The sequence below is a fragment of the Solanum dulcamara genome, chromosome 8, assembly GCF_947179165.1.
Source record: "Solanum dulcamara chromosome 8, daSolDulc1.2, whole genome shotgun sequence".
Taxonomy (NCBI): Eukaryota; Viridiplantae; Streptophyta; class Magnoliopsida; order Solanales; family Solanaceae; genus Solanum; species Solanum dulcamara.
In genome coordinates, this window is record NC_077244.1 from 75718286 (window position 1) to 75733312 (window position 15027).

General features: G+C 34.8%; 2 protein-coding genes across 5 annotated transcripts; both read left to right on the plus strand.

Moving 5' to 3' along the window:
- The first annotated feature begins 1113 nt into the window (after positions 1-1113).
- LOC129900874 (protein ENHANCED DISEASE RESISTANCE 2-like) lies at positions 1114-11128 on the plus strand. Of its 4 annotated transcripts, XM_055975946.1 has the most exons (21): positions 1114-1539; positions 2472-2546; positions 2671-2724; positions 2805-2870; positions 2941-2996; positions 3126-3256; positions 3554-3600; positions 3676-3773; positions 5247-5342; positions 5421-5485; positions 5566-5637; positions 5894-6040; positions 6149-6450; positions 6985-7048; positions 7136-7311; positions 7806-7907; positions 7995-8045; positions 8134-8277; positions 8882-8977; positions 10518-10619; positions 10792-11128. In XM_055975946.1, the coding sequence occupies exons 1-21, from the start codon at positions 1384-1386 to the stop codon at positions 10882-10884; spliced, it is 2193 nt and encodes a 730-aa protein (XP_055831921.1). In that variant the 5' UTR covers positions 1114-1383; the 3' UTR covers positions 10885-11128. The 4 variants fall into 4 exon arrangements, 3 of the variants coding, with proteins under 3 accessions (XP_055831921.1, XP_055831922.1, XP_055831924.1); XR_008769716.1 differs by lacking the exon at positions 8882-8977 and having other exon boundaries at positions 8225-8277; positions 10792-10878; XM_055975947.1 differs by lacking the exon at positions 8882-8977.
- A 635-nt stretch (positions 11129-11763) lies between these two features.
- On the plus strand, positions 11764-14736 carry LOC129900875 (GATA transcription factor 11-like). Its single transcript, XM_055975950.1, has 3 exons — positions 11764-11850; positions 12684-12962; positions 14029-14736. The coding sequence occupies exons 1-3, from the start codon at positions 11848-11850 to the stop codon at positions 14560-14562; spliced, it is 816 nt and encodes a 271-aa protein (XP_055831925.1). The 5' UTR covers positions 11764-11847; the 3' UTR covers positions 14563-14736.
- The last annotated feature ends 291 nt before the right edge of the window (positions 14737-15027 follow it).

Genomic DNA, 15027 nt, shown 5'->3' on the forward strand with positions numbered 1-15027 from the left:
TGGATACTTGAAATTTTTAGTTGTTGTTGAGATTTGATTTCCTACCTTATAATTTTCTCTCCTAATTTTTATCTTTATTAATATTTAAAGAGAGAATTGTTATTGAAAGTGAACTCAATAACCACAATAAAGGTTGGGTCGTAATATTTACGCTTGTGACTTTGATAATTATTCCAAAACTCCAAATAACTAAAGAGGAAGATGAAAGAGCCTACCACCTAAACAAATTGTGAGTTTGAGATATTTTCATGACCGAAAAAAAGAGAGGAGTTTTAGATATTTTACGTATATAACTCCTCATTAATGTCCTCATTTTTTTAAAAAAAATAAAAAAAATAAAAAAATGAGTTGAACTGATTCAACCAGACAAATTACGTATAAGTCCTTAATGTGATTTTCTTTTTCTTTATTTTGCATTTCCATTTAAATATTGGGGGTAAATTTTAAACTTCCTGAGGTACACTTTATTTTTTCTAGATCCCACTTGTACACTTTATTTTTTCTAGATTTCATTTAGTGGAATTTCACAAAATATGTTATTGTTGTTAAACTTGTTTTTTTACTATGTAAAAATGATCAATTTTATCTTTTATTATAAAAATAAATAAATATGCATATGTTATTATCTAAATGGTTCATATATAACATTTTTTTTTGTTTGAATTGTCTAAGCTGAAGTGAACGCCATGTGACATGACACCTCAGTGTCTAACCCATTTTATTCCCATTCCACTTCTTCTTTCAATATCTTTCATTTGTGTGAATTATTTTATCAACATAAACAATACCGTGTATGCCAAAAATAAAAATGTAACTTTACTTGAGTTACTACAAAGTTTAGCTCAAGTCGTAGATATAGATCATCAATTCCACCTTCTATATGAAGTAAATAATCACATGATTATGGTATAATATTTATCCTGATAATCTTTTTAATGAAACACAAATGGATATGGATTTTGATCTCAAATTTTATATAAAAACAAAAGGGCAAAACAGTCATATCACTTTTTCAAATAATTTCCGCTTCCGAACTTTTGTCTCTCTTACGCGCAAATTCAGTAGCTTTTATTAACTTTTTTCACACGAAAGAAGTTTATAGTTTCAGAGAAAATAGAGAGAAAGAGAGAGCCCATACCGGCACCGGCAAAGCAATGATCATAGAAGACATAAAGACTACTGCATTGAATCTCTGATTCCCATTTTTAAGTTTTCTTTTGATAGAGAAAATCTTCAGTGGACCGGAATTTAGGGATACAAACAATAAATTCTTGTATATGGGTGTGTGAGTGTTGTTTGAACTTTGAAGAATTTGTTGGAAAATTGAAGTGGAAGTGTTATCCATGAGTAATTCTGAGTAATGGGTGTTGGATAAATTTTGAAATGGGGGTTTCCCAGAACGATTCTTGTAGAATGGAAGGGTGGTTATATCTTATTCGGTCTAATCGGTTTGGGCTTCAGTACTCGAGGAAACGCTACTTTGTTCTTCACGATCTTCTTCTCAAGAGCTATAAATCAAACCCAGTTACAAACAATGAGGTTTATCATTCTCTCCCTCTCTTTCTCTGTATGCTAATTGAAATCACAATTTGGGTTAAATCCCATTGTGTGTTTTAAATAGTTATTTTGTGAAGGCCTTGTTATTTGCTTTACAGGTTTAGCATATGATATGAATGGCTTAAGTTTAATTGATAAGAAGTTCTTGCCAACTTGTAATTTGATTTTGCCAGTGTGCTATATTATTTTTAATTTGATCAGAGGCAAGTAATGCTGCACCCAATTCTGTGTCAATGAACTTGGAATTAATACTAACACACACACACACATACATTGTAGATGCATGTAGCCCCGAGCTCCATGCTAACACTTGTACTCCATATGTTTCAATTTGTTTGTCTCGTTCTTACTTAGCACGAAGTTTATAAGACTTATGAATCTTGTGGTCTTTAACTAAAGATACGTAGGTCGTAGAATGTACCAAAATGTTCGTTGATCTTGTGGTCTTAAACCTGCCATATGTAAAGTTGGACTTAAGGAGTTGCCAGAAAAGGAAGAGACATTTTTTTTGAAACTGACTAAAAAAGAAAGTAAGACAAACAAATTGAAATAAAGGAAGTTTGATTTTTTTGAGTTAGGAAAGTGGGTGATTTTCTTTTCAATAGTATTCCCTCGTTTCTATTTGTTTATTAGTTACTATTTTGGATAGTCGGGATATTTTCTTTGACCATAATTTTTTCAAATACTTCCTATATATTTTGAATTGTGTATAACTTCATTGAGAGTCGGAAAAAGTCCTGGTATAAGATAGTGGTTTCCAAGCTGTCAAAAGTTTTCTTATATCTCTCCCTCTCCATATAACCATATTAGCGCCAGAGATGCTTCATCCCATACTTAGTGCCTTCTTGAAATTATTCATTCGCCATGTTATCAGGACTCACTGCAATATGTCATGTTGATTTGTTTTTTTGTAGGATCCTGTTAGAAGTGCTGTTATTGATTCCTGCATTAGGGTGACAGACAATGGGAGAGAGAGCATTCAAAGAAAAGTATGATCCTTATCCCAGTTCCAAAACATGGCAGAGACTATTTGTTCTGACTGGGTTTTGATCATTAAATGCATCAACTTCTCTACTGAGACTTTCTGATTTTGTTACTTCTGCATTCTCCCAGGTTGTGTTCATATTCACTCTATACAATGCCTCAAATCATAATGATCAGTTGAAGGTGCGGAAATTGTCTTTCCCCTGTTTCAGATTTTTATTTTTGAGACCAACGAATGTCTAAAGAAAATTTACAAACAATAGTTAGGAGCAAACAGTCCCGAGGAAGCAGCAAGATGGATCCAGGCCCTGCAGGAAGCAGCTTTAAAGGTATAAACCAGTCAATATGGGCCATCAAAGTTTCCCTTTGTTGGCAACTGATGATAATGAATAATTGCAGGCAGACATGAATAAAAGAACTTCTGTTTGTCCAAGGCGTGAATCACAGTCTTTGAGGTATTTTGATTTGGTATATCAATATTTTACTTTGCTAAGGATCTTGGAGATATTTATTCTTTGTACAAGCATCTGTTGCTTGTCTCTTGCTAATTTCTCCTTCTTCTTTTTTTCCTTTTTGCCACACAGGTTTAATTGTTCCAACAAATCTCATCGTCTGAAATCCATTGATTGGACTTTCTCTCCATCCTCAGTGGCAGATGCTACGACATCTGATGTTGTTGCACCCTCGTCCTGGACAATATTTGGTTGTCAGAATGGTAGGTTCTAATGATTATTACGTTTGAGAAGCTGAAATTCCATGTAGGATTTTTGCTCTTATGATATTTTTTTCTTCCTTGAGGATCCATTAAGAATTTCTTTTACAATGTTTCTGAGTCATTTTCTCAGAGGTTCTTTTAATTCCTTATTAGTTCTCTTGTGGGGATGGAGACATGGTTGGCTTTATCTTGGGAATTGTTTTAAGATCATTTCTCTGTCTTTCATTGCCAAATGGTCGCTTCCTCTCCTTTTGTTGTTCTTTTTTGCCAATTGTCCTTAAATCACTTGGTATGCAGGTCTTCGGCTATTTAAGGAAGCTAAGGATAGGGAATCTCATGGGAAGGTAACCTAATACTGTCAGTCCCTAAGGCAGTAAATCTACAAGCTCATGTTACTGAACTTGTACCATGCTGTGCAGTGGGATGATCACCCTGCAATAATGGCTGTTGGTGTAGTTGATGGAACTTCAGAGGCCATTTTTCAAACACTCATGTCACTTGGTCCTTCAAGATCGGAGTGAGTTGCGAAGTCTTTAATAAAAAGTCTTCATACAAGCTTCTACTGCAGATACTTCATTGCTACTAAAATTAGTATCTCTTTGCTTTTAAAATATAACTAAGACTTGGATAATATAAGCACCAGAAAACATATGCCTTTCTAGGAAATAACCCATTTTCAGCACTAAGAAAGTCTTCTTTCCTGCAGTTGTTTTATCAAGATTCAATGGAGAATTGAATTGTGAGTTTTGTGAATCCTACTTAATCAAGAGTTGACTTATCTTGCTTCGAAAAAATAGAAAGCTGAGTACAACCAAAATGGTTTTAGTTGAGTACTTATAAATAAATATTTACAGGTGAGTTATCAAAGTTCATTCAGTATCAGTTAGGTGATGTAAAAGCTACTTGCCCCAACTGTAAGACTAAAAACTAGTGGATAATGTTTGTGAAAAATTTAAGAATGAATTTGCTCATGCGTAGTTATTGAAAGTTGAAGGCCTTAGAATATAATCATGGATGACCATTATATACTATATTTTTGAAGGCTAAACATGAGAAGCAGGAAGTTACGTAGAAAAGGTGGGTTAAAGTAATTATTTGCATTAGTTGTGTAGAAGTTAAAATAAGGGTAGTAATGAGAGTCTGGAAGTTGCAATCCTTTTATTTAAACATTTCGAATCTATTCCCTTTTAGACAGAAAGCTAGAGTCGTAGAAGTATTGGAAAAAGGGTTTTAGTTTACCTACGGTGGAAATCACTGCTGGATATGATTTGTAAATCTTCCAAATTCTGCTCCAATTTAAACTCCATAATTGCTGAATACCTGAGCTGAAGCAATTTGCTTCCTTGCATTAATTTAGCATCTGCTATAATGCTCTCAGAGCCCTTTATTCTTAGTTAAACAAACATGTTAACCATGATACAGTTAAGCATTTGTCATTTCAATAATCTTTTGTACTAGACATATTCTTTCAAGAACTAAGGAACAGAGAAATGCTGTGATCTTGGAGAGTGTATTTGAAGCATCAATGAAATATTGTGTAGCAAGCCGAGCTTAATGGAATTTCTGCTCAGTTCTATGATGTCTCTTCACCAGCACCTGAAAATTTAGAGCTGTGCTACTTCTTCATCCAATAGCTTATGTTTCATGTATCCTTGATTTACTTTGACTTACCGATGAAAAATGTGCGAGATGGGCATGGATGCTTCATATGATTCTTTAAAATGCACTAAAGTTAGAGAAAAAACATATGTGCTCATACCTAATATTTAGACACCTGTAGTTGAGTCCATGTTGGTATATAGCTGCTTAGATGTTAAGTAGATGGCTATTGTAAAATTGATCTAAGTGCTGCTTTCATTGCCTTCCTCTATCGGAGACTGGAAATAAGAATATATTGTATTCTCAAAAGTATTATGTATTTTACTCTGCAGATGGGATCTCTGTAATATACTTATTGTATCCTTATAGTATTATGCTTTTTACTCTGCAGATGGGATTTCTGTCACTACAAGGGTAGTGTCATTGAACACCTTGATGGTCACACAGATATTGTTCATAAGCTTCTACGTCGGGATTGGCTACCTTGGTTAGGCACATGCATGATATTCACTTTCCAAACTGTCTGTACTTTGTTAGGGTTTATGGTTGACATAAGTTGGTGCAGGAGTATGAAAAAAAGAGATCTTCTTTTGCGGCGCTATTGGAGAAGGGAGGATGACGGAACATATGGTACCAATTTTTGTCAATTGGTTTTGGCTGCTTTTCAAAACTGCTCGGTCTGAGCATGACCTATCTGTTTACTCTTGCAGTTATTCTATACCATTCTGTGCTTCATCAGAAGTGTCCATGTCAGAAGGGCTATGTTCGTGCCTTCCTTAAAAGTAATGTATGCCTACAATGTAGAGCGAGTATAAAGTTCATTTTGTCACTCTAGCTGTTATGGATGTGAAATTTTACATGGAAGAGCTAACATTGATAAATTCTCTTAGTGCAGGGATGCCTAATTTCTCCAAATCATGCATCGTTGATAATTTTATTGTTACATAGCATCAGTCATATGCTTCTACTGCACATGTTTCTTGCACAAGACTACCCTTTGTACTGCACATTATAGATATACTTTGCTAATCATTGCAGGTGGAGGATATGTAATATCACCTGTGAATCAAAAGAGGCAGTCAGTAGTCAAGCATATGCTTGCTATTGATTGGAGATTCTGGAAGTCTAAGTTACAAACATCTTCAGCCAGATATATAACAAGCCACATGCTAGGGAGACTCGCTGGTGTGTTTTTACTGTGAGATCTAGTTTCATATTAGTTACTTTTATTCATGTCTGCACATTATGACTGCTCGTGGGGGCTCAACTTGTGATTTACCGCTGCATTTACAGCTTTGAGAGAGCTTTTTATAGCAAAATTAGGAGATTGCTCGTCCTCATATTTTTTGGAGGAGCATGTGAGAGACAAAAGAGTGCACCAAATTGAAGAAGTTAAGGTTCAAAAACAAACCAGTGGGGAAAATGGAAAGAATATGGAAGATATGGAAGAAGTCGCTAAATCACCTTCTGAACATGCAAGTTTGATGGGGTTAAATGATGCATCGGATGAGTTTTTTGATGTCTCTGAACCACTTGATTATGACCAATCGGAAAATGGCTGGCCTTCTGATTTTGGCCCGGAGATGTACTCTCAGGTATTACCTGTTTAAACCATAATCTTTAGGAGCTATTCTATGAGCAGGTAGCTTTTCAGAATTGCAGAAGGCTACATGAGGCATGACTTTCATATATAAGCATGTCTATCTTTTGCTACTAGTAATGAAAGATGTGAAACTTTTTTTCAACCAACTTCTACTTGAATGGCACTCTATGTTTTTTTTTTTTTTGTGGTCTAGTTTATGTCCTTTATCTGGTTTTAAAGCATATACACTTGAATCCAATAAATATGCAGTCTCTTACGACTTCCACGTCTTAGGACGTCGACAATGTTAATACATTGAAGTTCATTTTCTTATCCCCACCCCCAAAGAAAAGCTTCATTTCTCTCGAGTAGTTCCTGATTCCCTTCATTAAACCCTAATGTAGCAGTCTATTTTGGACCTTATCCCCTCTTGCCTAGACCTATCATCTTGTTACAGAATGTAGATCAGTACTTTTCCAATATGTTTCTTTCCTCTGGGATTTCCTTACGGCTTTCTCTTTCTTTATGTTATTTTTTCTTGTTTTAGGACGCACGGCATGCCAGATTATCATCTGCTGCTGGTTTTGTGAAAAAGTTGCATGATCTTGCTGGTGAGTTTGCTCTATATTGCTATTTCAAAAAACTCAATTAATGGAAATGTTGAAGTTCTGAGGATTGATATTCCTTTCCCACTTCAGTTCACAAGCGGGGTTATGTAGATCTGCATGAAAAGGCAAAGGAAGATGCATTGTTGTGCCAGTATGGGTCCACTCTTCCAAAAGATCCAACTTGTAATTTGCCTTGCAGTTGGGCCCAAACAGATCCGTCAACTTTTCTTATTCGGGGAGAGACTTATCTAGAAGATCGTAAGAAGGTGGGACTTCATAGTTCATTGAGTTATAGCTGTCTTATTTTTCCCATAAGCATGTTCTGATTCAATTTTTGTGTGGTCCATCTCTGACTCATTTGACCTTGGTAACTGGAAATGCTTCCCTTTATTAAATTGATATCTGTGGTTTGATGTTCCTGCTGTCTGATTAATTTTTGAACCTTACCTACTGATCATCACTCGGCAAAAGCCACATCTTGCTGTCCCACACAGAGTGTTAGTTAAATTACATTAAACAAGACTCCATTGTTTGTGATTCCTGTCAATAAAAGATGTCTAAAATGGCATACCGGCATGGAAACTCAACTTCAAAAAATCTGCAGGCTTCTTGGCTAGTTGTCTGCTATGCTAGCGTGCATGAGATATTCTGGGTTCTTGCCCTACTCATGTCAAAATTTGTTTTGTCCAAAATTGTATTGCACATTTATGTGTGTTGTCCTAACTTTATGTCATTTACTGGTTGTGCGGCTCTGTTACAGATAAAGGCAAAAGGTACGTTGATGCAAATGGTTGCTGCAGATTGGCTGAAGTCTGATAAGCGAGAAGATGATCTTGGTGGTCGCCCTGGGGGCATTGTTCAGGTTACTTCTCTTATTCTGTGTGAAGAAAATGAACATAACATACACATGAAGTTTATAAACCTGCTGCTTACCAACTTTTATCTGCAGAAATATGCAGCTAAGGGTGGTCCAGAATTTTTCTTCATTGTGAATATACAGGTATATTCTCTTGCTTCCTTTATATACCTGTTCTACTTTCCTTCGGAATTCCAGAGAGTTCATTTAGCTGAACTTGCCTTACATTCAGGTACCAGGTTCAACAACATACACTCTTGCTCTCTATTATATGATGGACACTCCCATAGAAAATGCACCCTTACTGGAGAGTTTTGTCAAAGGGGATGATGCTTATAGAAACTCGAGGTTCAAGCTCATACCATATATATCCAAGGTTTGTATTCTGATCATTGAGATTGAACATAATCACTTTTTTACAAGGTTTAATAATAATTATTTTTATTTAAGTTGCTTAATGAGTTAGCAAAAAGCTATGGCATGCCAGCAGTCTTGTGGCATTTGCACTGATCCATTCTTTTGGCAATGGTTGGTGGTAGCACTTTTGTAGTTTAATCTTTGAGCTTGCAGATAACTACTGCACAGAAACAAGTTGCTCTCACATCTTAAAAGGAAAACTGAACCCTTCTTTGGTAAATATAACTTATAAATCTTTAAGCAAACCCCCACCTCCACCCCAAGTTACTTTCTCTATTCCGAAACAATGATCCTTTTTACTTCTCAGTGGTCAAATTTTGCAATGACCAAAGAAATTATATTGATGATCATGGAGAAATTCAAAGAGATGGATACTACATGCATAAATTATTTTCCCAAAATTCATGTCATCCAAGAGTCCTTGTTTATTGTAATGCTTCTGTGCTTTCTTTCTTGCTTTTTGGGTTAGACAATGTGCTTTAATCAGCATTGCACAGAGTACTTGACAATTTTATCCCTTTAAAAAGATCAGGGGTTGTGGTTTATTCCTATTTACATGTCAGGGACCATGGATAGTCAAGCAGAGTGTTGGAAAGAAAGCATGCCTTGTAGGTCTAGCGCTTGAAATTAATTATTTTCGGGGAAAGAACTACTTGGAGGTAATTTCAAGAGAATTTTCTACAGGAAATGATGCTTTAATTTTGTTTGCATGTTAGCTACTAATAGTTGGTGCAGTTAAATATGCCCATTTTTAATATCTTTGGGAATGAATTACTTCCACTACCGCAGAAGTTCTATATCTTTTCTTGGCAAAGTAGAATACTGTTAAATTTTTGCCACGGAATGCTTTCCTCTTGAACTCATAAAAGCTTGCATAAAGTTTTTCTCAATTGGCTAAGATAGAGCCAGTAAGTAAAAAAGGAAAGGCTTGAAAAGAATCATTTTTCAGATCTGTACTTGTTGCTTTTTGACATAGTCTTTTGTGCTTCACGTGCAGAACGGAATTAAATGTGGGTTTTAACTACAAGTACAAATAATAAATATTTGTACAAAAGAATTAACTATAGTTATAATGAAATCATACGAAGTAAAAATCATGTCAATCAAGTTTTAAAATCATTTAATTTTTTTTTATTTAGATGAAAAGATTTTATGTTTTTTCAGCTAGTTTTCTTACATAATTTTAATTTCCTATCCTTGAGCACTTAGTTCTTCTATAACATTTTTTAACATTTAATGTATAAATTTGCCACCTATATTTATTGTCTAGTAATGTTGTCTAAAGACGGATCTTATGAGGATGAGGTGCATGTTTAGGCATCTTAGTGCCTGCTAAAGTTCCATCCAAGTGAGTTGAAACACACAACTTGGCTTCAAGTACTGAGCTTCAAGGTTTAAGTTGTGCACTAAATGAGTCTTTGACAATACTGTTATTTAATTGTTTCCATTAGAAAATCTAGGTTTTGAGGCGCTTTAGTGCAAACGTGGGAAGAATGTGATCAAAGAACTTGAAGAAAACTTTAAGAAGCCATAAAAAATTTGAAGAAAACGGTGCTATAACCCATGTTAAGAAAATGGAATTTGGGTTATTCCAATCTCAAAAAGTAGTTCATGAGGTAAGGACTGCTCATAACCATATAAAGATACAAAACCTATTCTCTCTACATAGATCAAATAATCTATCACATCCGCACTCCTTGATGAAATCAAGAGATGGATAGATCGGGGATTGATACCATGTTAAGAAAATGAACTTTAGGCCTAATTAACCTTAAAAGTTAGCTCATGAAGTGTATCAAAATCATACAAGTGAAACAACACATTCCCCCAACCAGTGTAGGACATCTGACGACCCATTTAACCCTCCTTAAGATTTGAAACTTCTCAGGAATCTAGAAATCAGAACTTTTCGGGTACTCTGTATCTTTTCATCTTCCTCGTAACTGTTGGGTAGAAAATTACCAGGGACGGGAAGGGCTTTCAATTGGTGATGGATTCATGTGGCAATTTTGAGTATCACTTTTATATGTTGACAGGTTATTTCTGCAAAGCCGTCGGTCAAAATTTAACTATCTCTAGAATAACAAGTGAACTTAATACTGCTTGCATTGACATTCAACCCTCCATAGTGAAATATCTTTTTACGCCGTAATTTTTTTTTTCTCATAGTGAACCTAAAAAAGTTTTCTGATCTTTCAGCTTGATATCAATGTTGGTTCTTCTACTGTGGCAAGGGGCGTTGTAAGCCTTGTTGTTGGATATCTGAACAATCTTGTCATTGAGATGGCGTTTCTTGTCCAGGTAAACATTCATGTCCCCTTCTCCATTTAAAGCATAAATGGCTTAAATTGTGGTAAGTGCCAATATTGACAATTGCATCGAATTTCAATGAGTATGACAAAGCATATAGAGTGTCTTCTTGGAACGTATATCAACCATTTGATATGGCTTACACAAATATCTTTCTTTACAGGGGAACACCCCGGATGAACTTCCCGAATATCTTCTTGGAACCTGTCGTCTTAACCATCTGGACATCTCTAAAGCTGTTCAAGTGAAACCATGATCTTGTATATATAGAAGTGCAAAATCTTTACGAAGTGACTATTCTTTGATTTAATCAAATGTCATGCCAGCAGTCTGCTGTATTGGTCTCAGCTGTATAATTTGCACAATATTTCTGTTTCTAACTTTCAGTAAACTCCATTGTGAGAATATGTTTTTTTCCAGTTTTACATCTGATAGTAGTTTAATATTCTGAATTCTTAGTGTTCTACCCTTTATTGTTAATGTTAGTTAATCTTCTGTTGTGTTTGGTTTGAGGTATTACACTAAGCTCTCTTATTTTTTTTAATTTGATTTTGTTATTGCAACGTTTTCATGTAAAATTCAAATATAAATTAATTTGTGTCTTAACTTTAAGATAATTTGATTAGATAAGACTAATCTAATGAAGTTTTTAGTTATTTAATTATATACTATATACAAACTAGCCCGAACAACATGGTTGAGAATTTTACACAAATTCCCTAGTGTTAAAAGTCAATTACATCTTATCTCTACTCTTTTTCAAATTACAAAAATCCCTTAAATTTGATAGAATCCGAATACATTGCATTTTAGTTTTGGATACACCCCTCAACGTTTCGATACATTGCGTCGCATAAAATTATGTATTCGAAAATACGAGAGAGTACGGATTTTTATAATTTTGTAAAGTTAGTATTTAGTACATGTTTTCATTTATTTAGCGTATAAAACTTGTAAGAAGTGGTTCATACCATTGGATACAAAATTTTAGAAAATATTTTAAGCACCGATTGTAGGGCCCACACTGATCGAAAACATTCACATGCTCCCCCTCAAACAGTAACGTTTTCTATCTCCATACTATATATTATTTCTCAAAATCCTCCTCACACATTATCCTTTTTTCTGCAAAACCTCCAGAAAGTGCAGTGCAATCAGCAATGGAATCCTCAAGGCGGACATTTTTGGACATGCAACCGATTCAGCTTCCAATTTTTTAATGGTGTGTTCATTTTTAGTAAATTTATTCTTTTGCCTAATTTGTTCACCTGCTTTTCTTTTACTCTCTGCTGAGAGAATTACAGATTAGGAGTAGGAATGTGGGGATTTCGGGAAAAAGTAGTTTTTGTTTTTAAATTGAAAAATGATATTTGGGAATTGGTCTGGTATTCGACCATGAATATAAATTGGTTCCTATTGAATTTTTGTAAGTGATTTCGAGTGAAAAAATTCAAATTTTATAATTCAATTTCGGAATTTTTTAAAATTCAATTCCGGAAAAGAGTAAAAAGATATTTTTAGAGGTTTTCCTTTCTTAGGTCTTATGATTGCTCTTCCTGTGTTTTCTGGCAAGCCGTATCTTTGCGGGATGCCAAATTAGAATTTTATTTATTACTATTAATAACAATATAATATAATGAGTTTTAAGTATTTTACTTGCGCCTATTTATTACTAGTAGCTTTGAGGATAAATGAGAATTGAGAAGATACCTTGATACTTAGAATCTAAATAGACTCCTATTTTTGGTAGGATTAAGGAACTATTGCCTTTCTAACTTACCTACTAGGTTTTGCACACGCGTGTAATATTTGAATACATACCACTACTTTTTCCTTTTTCTTTAATTTGAACTTAGCCATCATATATTTAAGCAGTGATTGATTGATTGATAAAAGGTGAGATATTAGAGACATGGATTATACATGTGTATAAAGTATCCTTGTTTAACGACACATTCTTGTTTGCAATAATTTCCATTGGTTGCACTTGCACATACTTTTTGTAATCGCATATATAGTTCTAATCCTTGTTTGTTTTTTCTATATATAACTCAGAAGATTAATATGATTCAACAAAATGGTTTGAATGGGATTCCAATGGGGCCTATTGTTGATGAAGAATTTGAGACCATACTGAATGGTTTGGATTTTTCTATGGAAAGTTTGGAAGCCGACAGACTCGGTGAAGGTTTGGATCTTTATATGGAAAGTTTGGAAGACGGACTCGGTGAAGATTGGGATGCTAGTGTATACGGTCACTTATTTGGGCCAATTCCTTTGGATGTGACTTTACCTTTGGCTAGCTGTTTGGATGATCGTATGACCAATGCTCCTGTGAGTTTTAACTCGCTTATATTTATTCTTTTCAAAAACGATGTGGATTGTGGGGGGGGGGGGGGGAGGAAGTAATTGAGTTTATTTTGTTCTGTAAATGTAGAAAATTATAAGTCATGTTTGGTAGGAAGGAAAATATTTTCTATGGAAAATTTTATCTTAACAACATTAATATGTAAGCTAACAAAACACTATAGGGGTGAAAGAGGGGTGGTGAGGGTGGGATATTTAATGGTAGGGATTGGGGACATTGGTTGGGTGGGGGTATATATACTTTGAGACCATACTGAATGAGTTGATGAAAACTTTGAGACCACACTGAATGAGTTGTATTTGCATATGAAAATCCCTTTTGGATGCTCTATTGACTTTACTTTTGGATACTGGGGAAAAGACATTTTTGGAACTTATTTTTTCCTATTTTCGTCATTTTTAAGAAACTTCTTTTTGTAGAGAAATTTTTTCCAGATCAACCAAATATGAAAAATGTTTACCTCTGCATGATGTGGACTTACTTGGGTTTACTTGCACATATGACTACTAAAGCCCCACAGAATGTGGACTTACTTGGGTTTACTTGCACATATATGACTACTAAAGCCCCATATAATGTTTCCTACACAGAGAGATTCTTAATGTGGAGTTCAATATATCTTGTTGAATGATGTCATAAAATATTGTATGATAGCCATCGCCTGTTTTTTATTGTAAGTAGATTAATACATGTACCTATTGGTCATTGGTGACTAATTCTCTTTCCTTTTCTTCTCTTTTTGCTGGTCTTTGTGTGACTCGATGAATAGTGTCTCTCTAGGTTTGAAGTAACAAAATTGGCTTCAAATATCCCGAGCTAATAATCATGAAACTCTTCTTGAACCTCCTAATATTATGTAATTGTTGAACTAGTGTTGTCAAAAACGTGCTTTCAAAAGTCTTAAAGCGGGGTTCAAAACATATTGAGCTCTTTGTTTCGCTTAACGGACGCTTCAGTATCGTCATCTAGGCTCATGCTAATGAATGTAATCATAAAAAGTGGTAGAATTCTAACTCGATGTTATCTTATCAGAAAGAATTTTCGGAGTCCCAAGAGAATGTTGTATTCCAGACACGAAGTCCAATTTCTGTCCTCGAGAACATCGACTCCTATTCTGATGGAAGTAGTGCAATATCCTTCAAATTTCGATCTAAAGGCCGCCGCTCCAAGCGTGCACGATCGTCAACTTTGAATCCATGGCTTTTGATGTCTCCCATGGCTTGTACAACTTCTTCATCCAAAAGGGGAAGGGAAAAGAAGAGAAAATTATCAGGTGCCATGGCGTCTAATTTATTTAAAAGGTGCACACATTGTGAAGTAACAAAGACACCACAATGGAGGGAAGGACCATTGGGTCCAAATACCCTATGCAATGCCTGTGGAGTTCGTTATCGTTCTGGACGCCTACTCCCAGAGTACCGACCTGCTGCTAGTCCCACATTTATTCCATCTTTGCACTCAAACTCTCATAGGAAAGTCATAGAGATGAGAAGAAAAACAGTTGAGGAGTCTCCTCAATGTGACAGCCAAAACTTTGTTAGCTATTTGTTTGATACATATTGTTAAAGAGATGACTAGTTTTAGTTAGGTGCTTAATTTACTTCATTGTTTTATTTCTATGGTATTGTGTCAAGTCAGGTTAAATGTTTGATGTACAAAAATGGGATGTAGGAAGTTCTAGGTTAACATAATTAGTCAAAACCTGTTAGCTGTAGTTCTCTCATGTAAAATCTAAACTAGATTAATATATTTTTAGGTATTTCATCTTGTTTTCTTGGAACTACTGCAGTATTTCTTTTTGTGGTGGTTCCCGCGGTGGCTTGATAGCCTTAGAAAAAAGGCAAGCGTTTTAGGCATTCAAATTTGAGAGGCTTCATTTTATTTTATTTTAGCAATAATAAGTTATAGATTTTTTTAGAAAAAATATTGAGACTATTTTTTAAAAAATGATATATATCAATTTTGCATCTCAAAGAGGTAGAAGAATAAATTTCATAAGAAAAATATATTAATTTATTTTTTAAAGTTTAA

What these genes read in the sequence shown, in the direction of transcription:
- LOC129900874 (XM_055975946.1), top strand. Translation starts at nt 1,384, where the DNA reads ATGGGGGTTTCCCAGAACGATTCTTGTAGAATGGAAGGGTGGTTATAT. An exon ending in CGTGAATCACAGTCTTTGAG is followed by an intron (nt 2,997 to 3,125) that starts GTATTTTGATTT and finishes TTTGCCACACAG; the next exon opens with GTTTAATTGTTCCAACAAAT. An exon ending in ATCTAGAAGATCGTAAGAAG is followed by an intron (nt 7,312 to 7,805) that starts GTGGGACTTCAT and finishes GCTCTGTTACAG; the next exon opens with ATAAAGGCAAAAGGTACGTT.
- LOC129900875 (XM_055975950.1), top strand. An exon ending in ATCGTATGACCAATGCTCCT is followed by an intron (nt 12,963 to 14,028) that starts GTGAGTTTTAAC and finishes TTATCTTATCAG; the next exon opens with AAAGAATTTTCGGAGTCCCA.